Source organism: Dipodomys ordii, unplaced genomic scaffold (assembly GCF_000151885.1).
Source record: "Dipodomys ordii isolate 6190 unplaced genomic scaffold, Dord_2.0 Scaffold22, whole genome shotgun sequence".
Lineage (NCBI taxonomy): Eukaryota > Metazoa > Chordata > Mammalia > Rodentia > Heteromyidae > Dipodomys > Dipodomys ordii.
This window is the reverse complement of record NW_012267238.1, coordinates 17,351,156-17,370,903: the sequence shown is the minus strand read 5'-3', so window position 1 is coordinate 17,370,903 and position 19,748 is coordinate 17,351,156. Positions and strand designations below refer to the sequence as shown.

The following is a 19,748-nucleotide window of genomic DNA, read 5'->3' as shown; positions in this document are numbered from 1 at the left end:
AGAGATAAAGGCAGTCATTCACCAAATCTACTTTTGATATTTCATTCACTTATTTATTAATATATTAGTTATTTATTAAAATAATACATCTTTGCAAATGCTTCAAATAATTCAGGTAGAACAATTCAGAAAACTTCTTACTACTTTTCCTACCCAGTCAGTGTAACCAATTATCTTATAAAAATTCTATCATACTATTTACTTTTTTCTAACTGCCTTTTAAAAATTTACTGCTGCATCTTGATTATTGCTTTTGTATTAACAAACCAAGTTATTTCATTTTTTGATTGCTGTAGAGAGTTCTATGGCATGGAAATAATAATTCCCTGTAGTAAATATTTATGTTGTTAGTACAAAGAGTGCTTCAGTAGCTATCATTACGTGTATCTCTTTGAACATACTTTTATTCAGTCAGGTATTTTCTCCTTTAGTAAGTACTTAGTGACTCCCAACCATAAAATCAAGAACTGTTTTAGGAGCTGGAGATATATCAGGTAACACAATAAAGTTCAATGTTTGATCTGATGTGATTTATGTACTAAGTAGGTTCCAATCAATTTGTAGGCTATGTGAGTCTGCGATTTCAGTCAGGACAAAGGAAAGGAAAGTCAAGGGAAAGCAGCCTTACCAGTGGGGGGTATGTTCAAGTGGGTTGTATGCTGAGGAATGCCCATTGAATGTGCTGTTTGGGAACAGAGATGTGAATGCAGTGGACAGGAAGACTAAAGAAACATCTTATAGGAGCAAATGAAAGTGGAGGAACCTAAAACTCAAGTGTTTAATCAAGTAACCAATGAAGAAACAAATTATGCCATATGCATGCAGTGGAATTACTTAACCTTGAAGAAGAAGGGACTTCCAGTACTGGAGATGTGGTTCAATTGTAAAGCACCTGACCTACATTCATAAGGCCTTGAGCTAAATCACCAGTACCAACAACACACACACACACACACACACACACACACACACACACAAGGAAATTCTGATACATGCATAAGTGAGCTTTGGAGACAGAGTAAAATAAGCCAGATACAAAAGGTAACATCTTTTCTCCTCATATATGTGTTTGTGTGTGTGTGTGTGTGTGTGAGAGAGAGAGAGAGAGAGAGAGAGTATAAGCATCTTCTACATTATATATATATGTATTTATATATATATCCTATATATCCTATATATGACATATATATATAGGATGAGAAATATATAGAAATATATATATATATATATATATATATGAGCTATCTAGAGTAGGTTCATTATAGTGAGTAGAGGTTTGAGTCTGAGGGCCAGTGAAATAGAAAGTTACTATTCCACACTTCTTTCTAGACAATTTTTCCAGGTGTATATATTTTTGTCATATACATTAGTATATAAGAAAATCAGTGCTGAGTAGGTAGAAATCAGAAACAAGTCAAAAGTGTCAATTTTTAATTGTCTTGTATTTCCTAGCATGTCTAAACCCTTGTGTTTCCTAGCATTTCTTTTTTAAATGTTATATTTGTGATAAGTAAACTCATAAAACAAAATGAGAATTTTTTGGGATAGACTTAGGAGAATATTAATATAGTTTTTACTGTGGTTGATTTTATATCCTTGAGGAGAAAATTGTTTTGATTTCCACCACTCTCATACCTATTTTTTGCCAGTAGCATGAGTAATGTTATGAATGCTGGAATCTGTCTGTCTATTTACCTAGCTATTTAACTATCTGTCTGTTTATATTTCATTTGTAGTCTGTTGTGATATGTCAAGTTGTTGACTGAATTATCAAATCATATGTTAGAATAAAATAAAAATAAAATAAAATATTTGAAAGAATTTCAGTATCTCTATTAATTTTTATGCCCTTTCAGTTTTGGCAGGAAAATAGACCTGACTATATCAACATCCAGCTGTACCTCAGTCAAACAGATGGGATACAGGTATGGGGTTGGATGTTACTGTTAATTAAACAAGCCTCTTGATAATAGAAGATTTACTGTAGGAGCTGAGCTGGAAGAAAACTTCTGCTGGTGGGTTGAGCATAAGATTGCTAGAGGAAGGCCTCCTTTGGAATATGTCCAGAGAACTCCTGGTTTGTCCTTGATGTCTACCATATTTTGCCTTTCATTTGTCCTCCTCACTGCAGGCTCCAGTAGACCTTTTGGTTTATCTTTCTACTCTTAAGTATTGCTCGTTTGTTATCTCTAGAGATCAAGGTGTATGAACAAGTGTATGAAGAGGACTTTTTTGGGGGGGGTCAGTTGTGGGGCCTGAACTGTGGGCCTGGGTGCTGTCCCTCAGCTCTTCAGCTCAAGGCTAGCGCTCTACCACTTGAGCCACAGCGCCACTTCCAGCTTTTTTCTTTTTGCTTGTGTGGTGCTGAGGAATCGAACCCAGGGCCTCAGGCATTCAAGGCACGCGCTCTACCTCTGAGCTACCTTCCCAGCCCCTGAAGAGGACTTTTTTTTGGTTGTTGTTGTTTGTGGAGAGAGAAGATAAAGTCACATATTATTAAGATTAAGATTAGTTCATTCCAAAGCTATCTACAAGCCCAATAGTAACTATCATGCACTATGTATTTGCTATGTTGGGCACCATACTAAGAATGTCACATTTATTGAGAAACAGATGCTATTCCTATTTGCAGATGAAGAAACAAGTGTTTAGAGCATGGGATGATGAGTCTGGGTGTGCATAATTTCCCAGGTTTTATTACAAATTAAGTATATCATATATTTTCACAACATTTTGAATGCAAAATATGAATACTTGTCAATCACCTCAAAACTATTTCAGTCAGATTTCTCCCCCACTTGATAGGGAACTGGTGGCTCATGCTTGTAATCCTAGCTACTTGAGAGGCTAAAATAAGATAATGGCTATTCTAATCCATCCCAGCTGGAAAGTCTTCAGTTAACCAGCCAAACGCCAAAAGTGGAGCTATGGTTCAAATAGTAGAGTTCCAACCTTTAGTGAAAAGGGGTAACTCCCAGGTCCTTGGTTCAAGCCCCAGAACTCGCATAAAATAATAATAATCTCACCACATTCATGAAGTATGTCAATATCATTTTAACCTAGTATCATTGTAATTAAGGTATAGCAGAAAATTCTAATTGTTACTAGGTCTTCTTACCTGAAATTTAGATACTATTTTTTCACTCTGACTCTTACATTAGATGTAATGTCCTTTTAACTGCTAAAACTAGTTTACTAATAGTCATTTGTTGATAGTGTCAAGATAGAAACTCTGTTGTATTGGAATGTCTTGTCTATGATTATTTCTCAAAATTTGCCATGATAATTTGTAGTAATTTCTTCACATAATGAGAAAAATATGACAACTATTATTTCAGGGCAAAAAATACTTCAATGACATTTATGTTGTGAGACTCTTTAGGAATGAGGGATTAGAATATAGTCTTTATCTTACATTTTCATTTTTAAAAAGTAAAGCAAGGAACTGATGTCTAGGAAAATCAGCCATTTGTAAAAAATGGCACTCAAGAAGATAATGGGTTTTATAAGAAAAGGAGAAAGAAATGATACTTCAAAATGACTGTACTTAACAGATTTTAGAATGGTACTTAGATTCTTTATATCACAATGATTTAGTAGGAAAGCACAGCACCGACAGAATTGATGTTAGAGAATTAAACTATCTTAATCTGTGACTTATGTGAGATGTAATGCTTTCTTTTTGGCAGAAGATAATTGGAGAAAAATACCACGCACTAAATTCAAGACTTTTTGTTGGACGTCCTAGATGGAAGCTTTTGCTTGATGAAGTAGCAAAATGTCACAGAGGGTAAGTTATCATTTCTCGGAATTTTTGACATGTGGCTAAGGATGAAATTAAAATATCACAGTATCATCGTAGGAAGCATTTGAAGATGAACTAACAATAGAATTACAAATCACTATGTATTTAAGCACTGATGCACAAGACGAAGCAAAGCAGATGCTATCCCACCTAGATGTATATCAAATGGTTAAAATCTGGCTCAGAGACAGCATAGGTGCCTTATGCCTTTAATCTTAGCTGAGGATTACAGGAGGATCTCAGGAAGCTAAGATCTGAGGATTGAGGTTCAAGCTACAGTGATGGAACAAAAGAAAAAAAGTTCAGAAACTAGCAGAGTTTGTATGAACTATACTTCACTACATACATTGCTATTGTTAGATTCATTTTAACATGGATACTTATTCTCATAGAAACTATCAAGCAATCATGGGAAAAGCTTTTCATTATCATTTTGGCAAACAAGGTACTTGACCAATAGGTTTAAGATTTAACATATTTAAATATTTAATTTCTGTGCTATTTTTATTTATCAGAGTGAACTGTTTTGTTTTGTTTTGTTTCAAGGCTTCTCATTGTAATACAAAACAACTGGCCAGAAATATTTCTGTCTTTTTTCCTTTTTTATTTTGTGTTGGTCCTAGGGTCTGGGGGAAGTCCTGAGTTTTTTTGTTCAAGGCTAGCACTCTACAATTTGGGCTACAGCTCCACTTCTGGCTGTGTGTGTGTGTGTGTGTGTGTGTGTGTGTGTGTGTGTGAAAAAGAGAGACAGAGAGAGAGACAGACAGAGACAGACAGAGACAGAGAGAGAATTAGTGGGATACAAGAATCTCATGGACTTTCCTGCCCGATCCTCAGATCTGAGGCTCCTGAGTAGGTATGAGCCACTGGCACCTGTTTCAACCAGAAATATTTCTAAATGTAATTTTCTTTTTGGAAACCAGAACTCTATTCTGAAGGAATCAGTATGAAAGGAGAGCACTTATTTGGGGACATAGACTATCCAGACAATTTGTCTTCTTTGTAAGCACTACAGGGCAGAGGAGCATTCCATAAGAGTTTTCATGTGCTCACTTATACCTCTTCATTCCTCCTCTCTTTTCCTACTTTCCTTCTTTCTCTCTCTTCTTCCTCTTCCTCCCTCTCTCCCTCCCTCCCTTCTCCCTCTCTCCCTCCCTTCCTCCCTTCCTGCCTTCCTTCCTTCTTCCTCTCTCTTTCTCTGTCTTTCTCTTTTTCTCTTTCTCTTTTTCCTTCCTTCCTTCCTTCCTTTCTTTCTTTCTTTCTTTCTTTCCTTCTTTCTTTCTTTTTCTCTCTCGTTCTCTCTCTTTCTCTCTCTATCTTTCCCTTTCTCTCTCCCTTTCTCTCTTTGTTGGTCCTGAGACTTAACTCAAAGACTGGGCACTGTCTTTGAACTTATTTTGCTCAAGGCTGGCACTCGCCCACATTAACCACAGATTTATTTCCAGATTTGAGGGGCTCATTGGAGATAAGAGTCTCGCAGACTTTCTTGGAGGCTTTGAACCTCCATCCATATATTTCAGCCTCCTGAGTTACTAGGATTACAGGTGAGAGCCACTAGTGCCTCATCACCCACACCTTTTTAAGTTCATGTCTAAAGGTTAGACTCATCATAAGTCTCTTCATAAGTTTAAAAGTTAAAGTGGATGAAAAATTTTAACATTCAAATGTTAACATTTATAATAAAGTAGTTCATTTAGACATATCCATTGGGAGTTAAGTACCATAGCTTCTTGATACTAACCTCATTTATTGTAATGCTACATATAAAGCTCTTCACTTGGATATTGCACATGATTTTTCCCCTTGTGCTTGTAATTTTATTTCATCTGCCCAATAAATTATATCAAAATTCAGTATACTTTTAATATTGTTGGTAATATCTAAGGTTCTAGAGAGGTGAACATTAGGAAAAATGGTCAACCCTGTTTTGACTATATTGTTTTTCCATCTTCTTCCAACCTGACCCACTGTAGCATGACATTCTTCCAAACTTGTCTGGCCCTTGCTATGAGCCATAGAACTGTTCCTCTATATTGGCATTCACAGGCATTTATGAGCCTCCTTTTATTGTTATCACAAGATATTGCAGAAATCCTTGTTTGTTTCTTATGTTCAATTCAGAAAACAAATCCCAACACTGCAGAGGGTCATTTACAGGACATTAAATTGAGATAATTGGCTTCTTTTGTTAGCTCACAAGAAATCTAATCAATTTTGCAGATGGTTTTAGAATGATTTTGTATGTTGTGTGTGTGTGTGTGTTTTATTTCATTTGAGACAAAGTTGTTTGAAGAAGAGTAAATGTGCACCATCTACTGTTGACATTGGGTACAGCTCTTCATTTTGTGTATTTATTTGCTCTGGGGCAGGCACCTGAAATTAATTATCTATAAAGAACTTTTATATAGTACACTTAGAAGAAGTAAAAGGTGTCAGTTGAAATATATTTTGGTTAGCTTTTGCTTCTAAGTTAGTAAAGGAACTGATATGCAGAGCTAAGAAAATGGTTGAGAAGAATACAAATTAAAATTTTAAATACTCTATATGGGACAACAATCTTAATTTTTCAGGAAAAGATGACTTAAGTTGGTAAGCATCTACTTAATATACTATGAAAAGATACAAATTTAAGTTAGGTTAGACATTCATAAGTACAAAGGTAATAACAGGTAATTCTTTTCTTATCAATTCTATTTTCCTGCTGTTGGTCTTGGGGCTGAACTTGAGGCCTGGACTGTCTCTCTGAGCCTGTGTGTTCAAGTCTAATGTTCTATCACTTTGAGTTCCACTTCTGGTTTTTAGGTAGTTAAATGAAGGTAAGAGTCTTACAGACTTTCCTGTCCTGGCTGGCTTCAAACAGCAATCCTCTGATTTCAGCTTCCTGAGTAGCTAAGATTATAGGCATGAGCCACCATGCCTGGCTTCTTATCAATTCTTACAGAAAGTCTAAGAAGTATATGTGAGCAAATATATATATATATATATATGTTTGTGTATGTTCATAGGCATGTACATTTAAAATATAAATGTTGGGTTTTGAATGTTATTGAATGAATCTACAGCAAAACATTTTCCAAATCACTTTTTAATGATACACTCATATCCCCAGCATGGATAATGTCCATGTAACTCTACTTCCAAATGTTGTAGATTATGTATAATTTGTTTACTACCATTTATATTACTTCTGGTTTGTTACTATTTCAAAGGGTGCTAAAATAGTTCCATTTGTACATACCTTCTCATATGAAAATTTTATAGTAGACTAGGATCTTAAACATGAAATTGGTAGATAAGAAAGTATCCCTATTTTTTTTGTGCCAGTATTGGGGCTTGAACTCAGAACCTGGGCATTGTCCCTGAGTTTTTGCTCGAGGCTGGCACTCTACTACTTGAGCCAAACCTCCAATTCTGGCTTTTTGAGTAGTTAATTGGAGATAAGACTCTCACAGTCTTTCCTGCCTGGTCTGTCTCTGAACTATGATCCTTGGATCTCACCCACCTGAGAAGCTAGGATCACAAGCATGAGCTACTAGTACTGGGCTTAGATACCAAAATTTAAAAGCTTAGTAAACTTACTTTCCATGTGTCTTTGAGAATTTTTTCCTTGTGTGGCTTTTAAAAAGCAGAACATAATGTGTGATTTTTTATATAACCATGAAAGTAAATTTATTCAGTGTCTTCAGAATTATTTTACAAATGAGTCTGGGTCCCAAAAGATCATGACATATTAAAACCTATTGATAGTATGTCAGAGTTCAAAGGTGAACCCTGATTTACTGACTGATGGCACGTTCAGTGTGCTTCTTACTTCTGAACACATCTGTCTGGGAACCCTGTAGCACAGTGTTCAAAGAACTCCCACTTTTTTTATGTACAATGCAACATGTTGTTAACTGTACTACAGTAAAAGTTTTGATAGCTCATTTCCCCCCAAACATACAGAAATATTCTATTTCTATACACTTCTTAATATTTAATTACATTTCTTAAAAATATTTATTGGATCTCACCTTATTCTGTTTCCTATTGTTTGTGTTTGTCCCCTGCATCCCAACATGCCTTTGCTCAGTTCCCAGAGTATATTAATTAGTTGGGCAATCATACAAGGTCAGAGAAAAAGAGCTGCCTTTTTTCCTTTTTCTTTTTTTTTTCCTGCTTGCTAATTGTTTCAGCTTATGAGGAATGTAAAGATAAATACAAAAGAAGTAGTGTTTCCTTGCTTTGGATCAAGCTGTGCATTGTAAACTGCATCTGTCTCTGAATTCCTGGCAGCTACTTTATGTCCCTCATCTTTCCTGATCTGCCTTGCCTCTGTTTTAAGTTGTTGAAAATGAAATGTTTGAAATGTTCGAGAAAATGAAATGTTTTAATTGTGTTTCTTTTCTCTGGAAAAAAACTCTTCAATAATCACAAAGTTTCTGTTTTGTTATCTCTTGTTTTGTTCTTCCCAGTGCTGAGGACAGATCTCAGCCTCATAAGTGCTTTGCCAATTTACCCATATCCAAGACCCTCATCAGTATTTTTCTTTAAATACTTAATTCATTTTTTAGCAATACTAGAATCTCTCTGAGGGCCTCATCTCAGTCTTGGTAAACAGATGCTCCACCCCTCCTACTTTTATAATAAAAAGTATTTTAATTGTTGCATGTATACATTACTTAAAAGGAGGAAGAAATGATTAGCTGTGGATGGAATATTTGAAACCAAATATTTATTTTACTTCACCATATCATTTACACATTCCAAGAAAGTGACATCTACAAGCAAACAGGGATACCTGTCCTCAGATCTAATGAAGCACACATAAGCCAAAATTAAAAGGATAAAGAAGGTCACTATATGTTGGTATGGGAAGCAATACATAACGAACTTATTAAGAGATTGTGTTGATCAAAGGAATTTATGATATTTACAGAATATTTCATCCAGCAACTACAAAATACATATATTTTTTGCAGCTTATATTACATTTTAGTTCACCAAGCAATTTCTAACATATACCAAAAGTTGAAATAATTTCTGACATCTTATGTCATAATGGAATGAAACTAGAGATCAGTAAGAAAAACTACAGGAATATTGAGACACATGGATGCTGAAAAGTACACTTTCCAATGATTGATGGGCTTTTAAAAAATTTGGAATGGAATTTTTTTCAAATCTTAGAAACAAATTAAAATTCTCAATAAAATTTTTATAAACCAAGTTAAATCACACATACACCATGACCCAGTTGGTTTGATTTTAGAGATGCAATTTAGCATATGCAAGTTCAATGTCTTTTCATAAAACTCCTCAAGAAACTAGAAATTTAAAGACTATAGCTCAAGGTAATAAAAAGCTATTTATAGATGAAAAACCTATACCCATTACATTAAATGGGGAAAATGTCAGAGCATTTCCTCTAAAATCAGGAATAAGACAAGTTTATTTATGCTCACTCCTCATTTATTATAATACTTGAAATTTTAGTTAATACAGCAGTGCAATGAAGAGAAATAGAAGGTATGCAAAACAGGGGAGAAATAAAATTACCATTCATCATCTGTAAATGACACAGTCCGTCATACTTGAACAAACCCATAAACTCCAACATGACTTAGATCTGATAAGCGAATTCAACAAAGTAGCTAGATATAAAAACAATATACAAAATAAGTAGAAATCAGGAAAACAACCCCATTTAGCATAGCCTCAAAAAAGGAGTAAAATATCTAGGAATAAAACATAATAAGATCTCTACCTCGAAAACTATAAAAACACTGGAATAAGAAATTGAAGAAGAGAAGAGGGAAAGCCCTCCCCTATTGATAGTCTGGCACTTCTTTTTGTTAAAATGGCCATATTACAAAAAGTGATTTACTGAATGGTATATCCATCAAAAAGACGTTCTTCAAACAAAGGGAACAAATAATCCTAAAATTCATGTAGAAACAAAAAAGACTATGATTAAACAAAATATTCCTGAGCAAAAAGAGCAATGCTGGATACCCAGTTTCAATAATGCTATAGAGCCATGTTCACAAGGAGAGTATGGTATCGGCAAAAGATGAGACATTTGGACAAATGAACAGAGTAGAGGACTCATAAAAATCCTAAGCATCCAGAATCTTTTGGTTCTCAACAAAGGAACAAGAATATATATTAGAAAAATAAGGTAAGCTTTTACAAATAATGCTGAGAGGATAAAACCAGACCAACTATTTCTTACCATATATATATACATGTATATATATATGTACATAAAACACCCTAATATAGGACTTGAAACTCTAAAATATTATAGGAAAGCATAGAGGAAATATGTCAAAATATCAGCATATCTAGGCACCAGTGGCTCATGCCTGTAATCATCACTACTCAGGAGGCAAAAAACTGAGGATCTCAGTTCAGGGCCAGCTATAGCAGGAAAGAGTATGAGACTCTTATGTCCAATTAACCAAAAGAGGAGCTATGGTTCAAGTTGTAGAGCACTAGTGTTGAGTGAGAAAACTTAAGGGATTGCCCAAGCCCTGAGTTCAGTGCCAGCACAAAAAATATTATATACACACAAAATCACAAAACATATGAATAAGTAATCAGTTGTGAAATAGCACGCAAGAAGTGATAGCAAGAATTGACAAATGGTATTGCATCAAACTAAAATGCTTTTTCATACCAAGGGAAACTGTGAACAAAAAGTACAGTTTATTTGTTTAGATATATACTTAGGATTCTTTTTAATATAATTTTATTGTCAAGGTGATGTACAGAGGAATTACAGTTACATATGTAAGGTAGTGAGTACATTTCTTGTAGAGTTTGTTACCCCCTCCCTCATTTTTTCTCCCATTTTCCCTCCCCCAAACATTCCCCCAAGTTGTACAGTTCATTTCCAAAAAAGTACAGTTTAAAGAAGAGAAGAGACTGCATGCCAGCTGTTCATCCACCAGAAGATTAATACCCTAAATATACAGAGAACCTTTCAAAAAATGAACACCAATGAACATGTTATCTAATCAACAAATGGGAGAGTGAACTGAACAGACACTTTTCCAAAAAAGTACGAAAAGGGCTGGGAGGTCAGCTCAGTGGTAGAGTACTTGCCTCCCATGCACTAGGTTTGATTCCTCAGCACCACATAAGAGAAATAAGCCAGAAGTGGTTCTGTGCCTCAAGTGATAGGATGCTAACCTTGAGTTGAAGAGCTGAGGGACAGCACCCAGGCTCAGAGTTCAAGCCCCATGATCAACCAAAAAACAAAAAAGTACAAACAGAAACAAATACATGGAAAAATATTTGGCATCTTCAGCCATCAAAGAAACATAATTATATATTACATTAATATCCTATCTCTGCCCAGGCAGAGTGACTGTCATTAAGAAAACAAACAAGTGCTGGAAAAGGGCAGGAATATATATTTGTAAGCTCAACCAAATCAGTACAAATGTTCTTCACAAAACTAAAACAGAATTACCATATAATTCAGCAATATTACTCCAGGATATATGTCCAAAAGAATCACCCCAGCACAAAATACTAATATCAACATATCTGTGTTTATCACAACACTACACAGAGTAGCCAAGGCATGCAATCACCCTAGTACTTGATAATGATTAATATACAAAGGAAAGGTTTTACACAAAACACACACACAATGGAATCCTATTCAGTCATAAAGAAGAACAAAGTCTGGTCATTTGCAGGAAAATGGATGAAATTGTAGATTATTATGTTAAGCAAAATAAACCAGACTAAGGAAGAAAAGTATGATATTGTTCTCTGTCACAGATGGAGTCTAGGATAACTACATGAAAGTAGAAATGAATCATTAGGAAAAAAAGTCATTAGAGAGAGGAGAATGAAGAGTAATTAGGGTATAAATATAATGTTTGTGTGACAATGTTGCAATGAAACTCCTATGCAATTAATCTTTCTTATTTTTTAAAAGATTTTTATTTTCTTGTAAGGATGCTGTACAGAGAGGTTATAGTTACATCAATAAGGTAATGAGTACATTTTTTGGTCAGGCATTGTTACCCCCTCCTTTGTTTTTCTCCCATTATCCCTTCCCTCCCCTACCTCCCCCAATGTCTTTATTATTCAATCTTTAAGGATGAGCTTTAGGACATAGGAAAAATTGGCAAAATAACTGTAAATGTTCTGCTAAAGAAAATAATGGTAATTATGCATGTTAATATATAATTTATGTAAAGGAACTAAGGAAATAACTCATTCTCTTCATTTCAATGAAAACCCACTATGGGTTTCATAGTTATCTGTTTCATTAAGCATGAGGCCATATATTTTCATGCTTTTTATTCTGCTCATTTGAAATTATTGGCTCTTTATTGAATTAAACATTTAAGTGGGGAATATTAGGGCAGTGGTTTCTGACCTTTCTTTTTTCAGAGGTTTTCATTAACATAAATTATTGTACAAAGAAGTTTCATTATGATAGGTACAAGCATAGAATGTGCTTGCCTAACTCATTCTGATTACATACACCCCCCACCATCTCTTTTACTCCTCAAATTTCTTCCTACTGTATGGGAAAAAACTTGTTTATAATACAGGATTTTGAAGTCAAGGCCTGATTCCCTGCCACTTGAGCCACACCTCCACCTCTGTTAGCCTTAGTTATTTTTGGATAGGGGCTCACATATTTACTCAAAACCATCCTCAGTTTAATCTTCCTACTTCCTACTAATTCCTTGGCTGTGCCTGCAGGCACACATGCTATATTATTAGGCTTACAGGGTCTTATTTACTGTTAATGTTTGTTGCTGGGGCTGGCCTTGAACCATGATCCTCCAGATCAAGTAGCTAGACTTACAGTCAAGGGTCATTATTAAACTGACTTCATTTTTCAATGAAAGTATTAGCCATGATATAGTTTCCTTTTAAATACCACTTTTAAATTTTTTAATAGGACTTATTTCCATTTCATTCATTTTAAATATTTTAAACTTTACATTGGACATTTATCTTTGACCTGTGATTTAGAATTGTATTGCTCATTTTCCAAATGTGTGGAGATTTTCAGTTATTTTTTTTAGTTATTCATTTGTAGTTCAATGGAGATTTAACATAAAAATATACTCCTATCAATTTATTGAGACATATTTTGCTGCCCAGAATCTGGTCTATCAGTGTGAATTCTCAGAAACAATTTTTGCTTCTTCACTATTGGGTAGAACATTTTGTAAATGTCAATTAGTTCTAATAGGTAGTGTTTGTCAAGTTTTGAATACGCTTACTGATTTTCTGTCCTTTTAGCAGTTACTGAGAGAGGAATGTCTATATTGTCAACTATATTTTTGGATTTATGTCTTTGCATTTCTGTCCATTTTTTCTTTATGTGTACTGAAGCTTTATATTATAGTGTTTAAACAATTTATACTTAATCTAATATAAAATAAGGTGGTGAGATTTAAATATTGTGGCTTATTGTTGCTTTTGATTATCTTATTTGTTCATTTTAAATTTTTAATATTTATATTTTTCATATTTTATTTGAATTAATTGAATATTTTTATTATTGCATTTTTCTACCATATGGGCAAAATAGCCACACCCCTGTATTTGTTCGCTTATTTCTTTCAGTACTTGCCTTAGGCCACAGGTTTTCAAACTGCATTTTGTCACCCAATATTAACTGGGAGCTTGTTAGAAAAGTAACCACTTTATTTTTCCAATTGCCTATTTTTCAATATACTTAAATAGTTGCACAAAGAAGTTACAATCCACCATGTCTGTTTGTGAGCATAATGAATCTTGGTCAATGTCACTCATTCATCATTCTCTCTCATCTCTTCAAATGCCACTTATAGCCTCAATTTATCTACTTTCATATCCACATGTGTACATTGAATATGATAACTCTTTTTAAGACCTTCTGTGATCTAACTCTTTATTTTATCTGAAGGCCTTAAGGTAATTCTGGTTGCGTTAAATCGAAACTATTGTTCTACATATACAACAAACACATTAGCTTATTAAGGTCTACTTGAAACAATCTTGTACCACTTTCTGTACTTCCATTCTGCCATCATTGTCATTCATCTGACCCCTACACAGGTGGTAAAATCTGTTTTGACATATTTGCTTGAAAAAGTCATGTGTTATGGGTTATGAGTCATGTATTAAAGAGATTCGAAAATAGAAAAAACGTAGACTTTATATTTACTCACAGATGTATGACTTTGGTGCTTTTCACCTCTCGGAGTAGATTTAAATTTCCACTTGATTTCAATTCTCTTCTTTTTTTTGGAGAAATTTCTATCAATGACGCAATAGTGCTTCTTTGTTGGGAATAAATTCACTTGAATTTTGTTATTCTGAAAAGTTTTTCTTTCATTTTCATTTTGAACACATTTCTTTTTAGCACACTAATTGCTTGATGTAGAAAACCTAATATTTTAGTTTATCTTCCACACACTTTGACAATGACATCTCAATGTTTTCTGACATGTACTGTTTACCCTTTGGTTATAGTCTTCAATGGGTCTTTTCTTCCTTCTCATGACTTAAAATTTTTCTCTTCAGGATTAATTTTCAGCATTTTATTATCAGTCAGCTTTACTTTATTCATACTGGTTTTATGACTTGGGGTTTCATAAAACCCTTCCACTTGTGAGTTTGTTGGTATCAAATTTGGAGAAGCTTTTGGTAATTATTTCACCCATGTATTCGTCTTCTCCCTCTGTATTCTCTCCTGCTGGGACACCATCACATTTATGTTAGACAAATTGTTGTTGTCCCATAGGCCATTCTCCACTTGCTTAACCTTCTCTTTGTAGGATTCAGTTTGTATTGATGCTAATGCTCTGTTTGTAAGTGTATTTATCTTTGCTTTTGTGTGTATTATTTCTTCCATGCATCTTATTGTATTAATTTACCCAGTATTGTTACAAAAATTGGATTTTATTTCTAGAATTTGTATTTGGAACTTTAAATCAATCTTCCATCACTCTTCTACTCCTATGGATTCTTTCCTTTGGACATAAGAAATGAACATATTATCACTATTCACAAGACCTTATGTGACGATTACATAATTTTTGTTTATATTGACATATTTCTATTGGATGACCTTTCTTTTTACATTGCTTTACAAAGGTTATGATTTTTTTTAAAAGATCACAGATGCAGAGTATTAAATAAAAGAATTTTTCTCCACATTCTGGAAGCTGGGACTTCAAGGCCAAGGTGTCGCTAGTCTTAGCTTACCAAGGATTCTCCTTGTCTTACAGATGGCTGTATCATCTCCATCTCCATGCACAGCCCCAGTGTCTCCTCTTCTTATACAGATGCTGGTTAGATTTTATTTGGGTTCACATGGATAGTCTCATAAATTCATCACATCTTTAAAGTCCAGTCTCCAACAAAAGTCTCATTCTGAGACACTGGAGTTAGGGCTTCAGTGTATCAATTTTTAGAGGGAACCCAACAAGCTTGTAAGAACCTTTGCTATAGTTGACATTTTCTTTCTTTTTGGAGAGAGAGAGAGAGAGAGAGAGAGAGAGAGAGTGTTTGATAGCAATGATGGCAGCTACATATACACAGACCTTACTGTCCTTCCTGGTAATATCTGATGGTGTTCATTTTAGATGCCAAATTTGACTTATTCTTTTCACTTCGGTTGGACTTGTTCAGGCAGGTAGGTCATTTATTACTTGGGTTCAGATGGATTACTCCAAAATTTCCTTAAGATTCAATATGTGGGCCTGGAGTAGCCAACAATGTAAGGCTAATTTTCTCTACAACCTTGGTAAGTATAGTGATGCTTTTCTGAGAATACTACCTACTTCCCTGCAATTGTGATTACCTAAGGTACTGAACTGCTTACAGCCTTGCGTCAAATCTGAAAATTGTTTGGAAGGTGGATCCCTGGTTGTTTCTGCAGCCAATCTCATATGCAGCCTCCTTTCACATATGAGCAGAATACTCTTGCACTAAACAATTGATGAATCTTCTCTGTTAGACATTGGATTTTCTTTTTGAGGATATCCTTTCCCTTCTATGTTCTTCTCCACAGCTTCTCATTTGTTTGCTCCCCATGAACCCCATTTTTGTCTATTCTATGAGTGAATGCTTGGATTGACTGTCTCTGTGTTGTAACCTGTAGCTTGCCTGTAGGAAATGAGAAGAGACAACTGCTGGGCTTAGCTTGCTTTCCTTTTCTTTTTTCTCAGGTATCATTTTTCTGTGCTCAGTGTCTGAAAATATTTTTTTTCTTTTGTTACTATCCTTCCAATACTATGGATCAAACCAAGGGCTTCACACATGCTAGATATGTGCACTACCACGAAAACATCAGTAGTCTTATTTTTAATATTTTGGACTGGAGCTTGAACTCCAGGCCTTGTGCTGTTGTTTGGCTTTTTCACTTGTGACTGGTGTTCTGACTCTTGAGTTATACCACTTCCAGCTTTTTGCTGGTTATTTAGAGATCAGAGCCTCATAAGCTTTTCTGTCTCAGCTGGCTTCAAATTGTGATCCTCAGATCTCAGCCTCTTCAGTAACCAGGATTACAGATGTGAATCACCAGTATCCAGCCCCATTTTTAGAGTGTATATATATAAATATATATATATATACACATACACACACACACACACATATATATATATATAGAGAGAGAGAGAGAGAGATACTGAACAGAGGAGTTATAGTTACATAAGCAAGGTAATGAGTACATTTCCTATTGCACATTTTACCCCCTCCTTTGTTTTTCCCCTACCATCCCTTTCCTCCCCACCTCCCAAATTCCTCCCCCGCACCAAGTTGTAAAGTTCATTTTCAATAGTGTCTTGTATATCTCATTGTTACAATGGGTCATCCTGTATCCTTATTTCAGCATTTTGTTATTTCCCTTCCCCTCCCCAAATTAGAAAAAATGTATATACAAGATGCAGGGCACCAGAATCAAATACAGTGAAAACTGGTTATGTCATGGGGGAAGAACATACAAAAGAAACAAAAAAAATCACGTAGTACATTATAAGTACAATGTAAACAACAGCAAGATCCTCAGATCTCAGCCTCCTCAGTAACTAGGATTACCAATGTGAACCACCAGTACCCAGCCCCATTTTTAGTTTTTAATACAGTAGGATAAATGTAGTCTGTTTTCCACTGCTTCCAGTGAAAAAAAGTTGTATTTTTCTAGTTCTTTATTTAATCTTTCAAGGTAAAAATTTAATGAAACATTTTTTAGTATTTGCATAATGTCAGTAAAATTTAAGTAGATTCCATCATTTTTTTCTGGCAGAAATTTTTATTCTGTGGTAATGAGGATATACTATATTTGTTCCAGGTATGATAGAAATGTTAATCACATTGATATCCCAGCAAGAAGCCTTTGCAAATCAAGAGACTTTGGAGGAAGATCAATTTGCAATACTATTAATTTCATATTTATTAATTACTGAAATTTTGTGTTAGGAATTATAACATTTTTTTACAATTTGACATTTATTACAATTATTGTAGTACCTAAATAACAAGGAAAATGTATCCTGATTAATATGTTTTGTTCTGTGTGGAAAATTAGTCATTTAAAATTGTCTTTGGTAAAACCATTCCCTCTTTCATTGTATTCACTTGGAAATATTAAAAAATAAGCCTGTAACAAGTGGCTAATTAAAAAAGAATCAGCAAGCCAGGTGTTGTAATCCTAGCACTGAGAAAGCTGAGATCTGAGGATTATGATTCAAAACGAGCTGGTGCAGGAAAGTCTGTGAAACACTTATCTCCAATGAACCCGCACAAATTCTGGAAGTGGAGGAGTGACTCAAATGGGAGAGGACCATCCTTGCGTGAAAAAGCCAAGAGAGACTAAGTTCAAGCTCTAGTTCCAGCACCAAAAAATTAAAATTAAAAAATGTCAACAAACTAAAATGTTTTTAGCTGTTGGAAACTAGAATTATTTGGGTTATTTTTCATAATATACTTTCTGGTGTGACAAATGACATGAAATAAAAGAATCCTAGGACACACTGCTCAATTTTTGATCATGAGCCAATCTGTACCCAGATTTACATTTTCTGAAATTTCCTGAATTCCAGTATGAAAAGCACAAGGTAATTAAAATACATTTTTTCTGGTGGTCATTGATGATAGAAATCACTGGGTTTTCAGTACACAAAGTAGCCCAGAGTAACCCTCGTTAATACCTTGCATCCATGTTTGTAAAAATGCATCTTAACACTTTCTTATTTTCCACCTGATTTTCCCTCCCCTCCCTCTCTTTCCAGGAAAACAGTTGGTGTTTTCTGCTGTGGACCCAGTTCCATTTCCAAGGCTCTTCATAAATTGAGTAATGAGAACAACTCCTATGGTACAAAATTTGAATACAATAAGGAATCTTTCAGCTGAAAAGCTTGGAGGTGAAGCAGGACTCTAAGGAAGGAATGTGTGCAATTTCTAAGACTTGGAAACTCAGCTGAATCAAACAGCTATGTGTGCCAAAGATTAGCAAGGCTGTGTTTATTTTTTTTATTTATGATTATTTAAAATGAAAATGTAGAGAATGTGTCTAAATGACAGGTCACATTTCGTGTTTAATCTGCAAACCAAAGGCCCTGAAGAATATTTGAGGAGATGATTCACTTTTCAGTGCCCAAATTAGAAGAACACGATTAGATGCACACTATTGATTTTTATGGCCGAATCAAGGGCAACCTAGTGAGAAACTGAACATAATCTAAAGCTGATAGCTGTGGACTCCTTAAAATGTTTTTGGTTGAACAAATGCAAGATTGAATAAAATTAAAAATGCATTGAAACTTAGATTACATTTTCTACATCGTACATCAACAGAGTAGCTTAAATTTGGAAAAGCTCCTGACATGTATCTGATATTTGAAAATACAATACAAGATTCTGTATTGATACGGGTACTTTGTATCAATATCTAATTTTCCTCACTACTGATGTAATACCTCTACTTGATGTTTGCAGACTGTATGCTAACTGAAGCTTTTGTATATGTCTGTCTTCAGTCTAGGGAAATCTGCTCTTGCTTGCAAACATTAACACTAATAATTAATAGGCCCATTTTATCTCCAATTTACTTAATCTACTATTTTTATAGCAATAAAATGTCCTTATTGTAATTTATAAAGGGACACGTATGCCAATAACTCCTTCTCATCTTTTAAGCATTTTGATCTATTTTTCACAGATAAACCTTGACTTAGTTTGCAACCTGTAAGATGGCTTCGTTTAATTTGCACATGAAATCTAAAAGGATCATTTATTAGAGCAATTCTGAAATATAAGACCTCATTGCTTTGTTCCATGGTGGTTGATGATGGTAATATTGAAAGTGTGGCTATATTCCTGAAAAGGGACTTGTTGCTTTCATTCAGATGAAAGTAGATATATATTGCTTGTTATTCAAATGTTAGTGTAGATTTAAGAACATTGCTGTTGCACAGTTTGGTATTCAGATGAATTACTATGTTTGTAAGTTACTGTTCACACCATGCTGTCTAATCATATCCCTTTGTTATCTCTGGCTAGTATGTTTTTGACTCACTTGAAAAATCTACTTCACCACCTTAAAAGAATTAAGGCATTCATACAGTTTAGTGATGTTATTTAGTAGACATTTAATAATAGTTATTAAATAGAACACATTGCTGAAATCAGCAGTCTCATCTGCCTTTCCTTTGTCAAATTTTTGCATATTATATAATATGGTAGATGCTACTGTCATTTATTTGCTGTGATTTATCCATCATGCATGCTCAGCCATCCAGCACTTAATGATCATAAGCATACTTACTTGTAGATATTTCTTTATTTCCTTTGAAGTTTTCCTTCAAAGGTGAGTCAGAAAAAAAGGATGGGAAATGTGCAATGCTTTTACAAACTTAGCTCTAAAGGCATATTTAATAGCCAATATATTTTGGCAATACATTCTAGATTAAAAAGAATTTTCATCAAA

The 19,748-nt window shown here is 34.5% G+C and overlaps 1 protein-coding gene across 1 annotated transcript in view; it reads left to right on the top strand.

Annotated features, from left to right (window-relative positions):
* The window catches only part of Nox4 (NADPH oxidase 4), a 64,207-nt gene extending 44,761 nt beyond the window's left edge, over positions 1-19,446 (top strand). Inside the window, exons 8-10 of the mRNA XM_013013984.1 lie at positions 1,857-1,925; positions 3,690-3,790; positions 18,052-19,446. Coding sequence (XP_012869438.1) covers positions 1,857-1,925; positions 3,690-3,790; positions 18,052-18,172 — 291 coding nt within the window. The 3' untranslated portion in view covers positions 18,173-19,446. The remainder of the gene's footprint in view (positions 1-1,856; positions 1,926-3,689; positions 3,791-18,051) is intronic.
* The last annotated feature ends 302 nt before the right edge of the window (positions 19,447-19,748 follow it).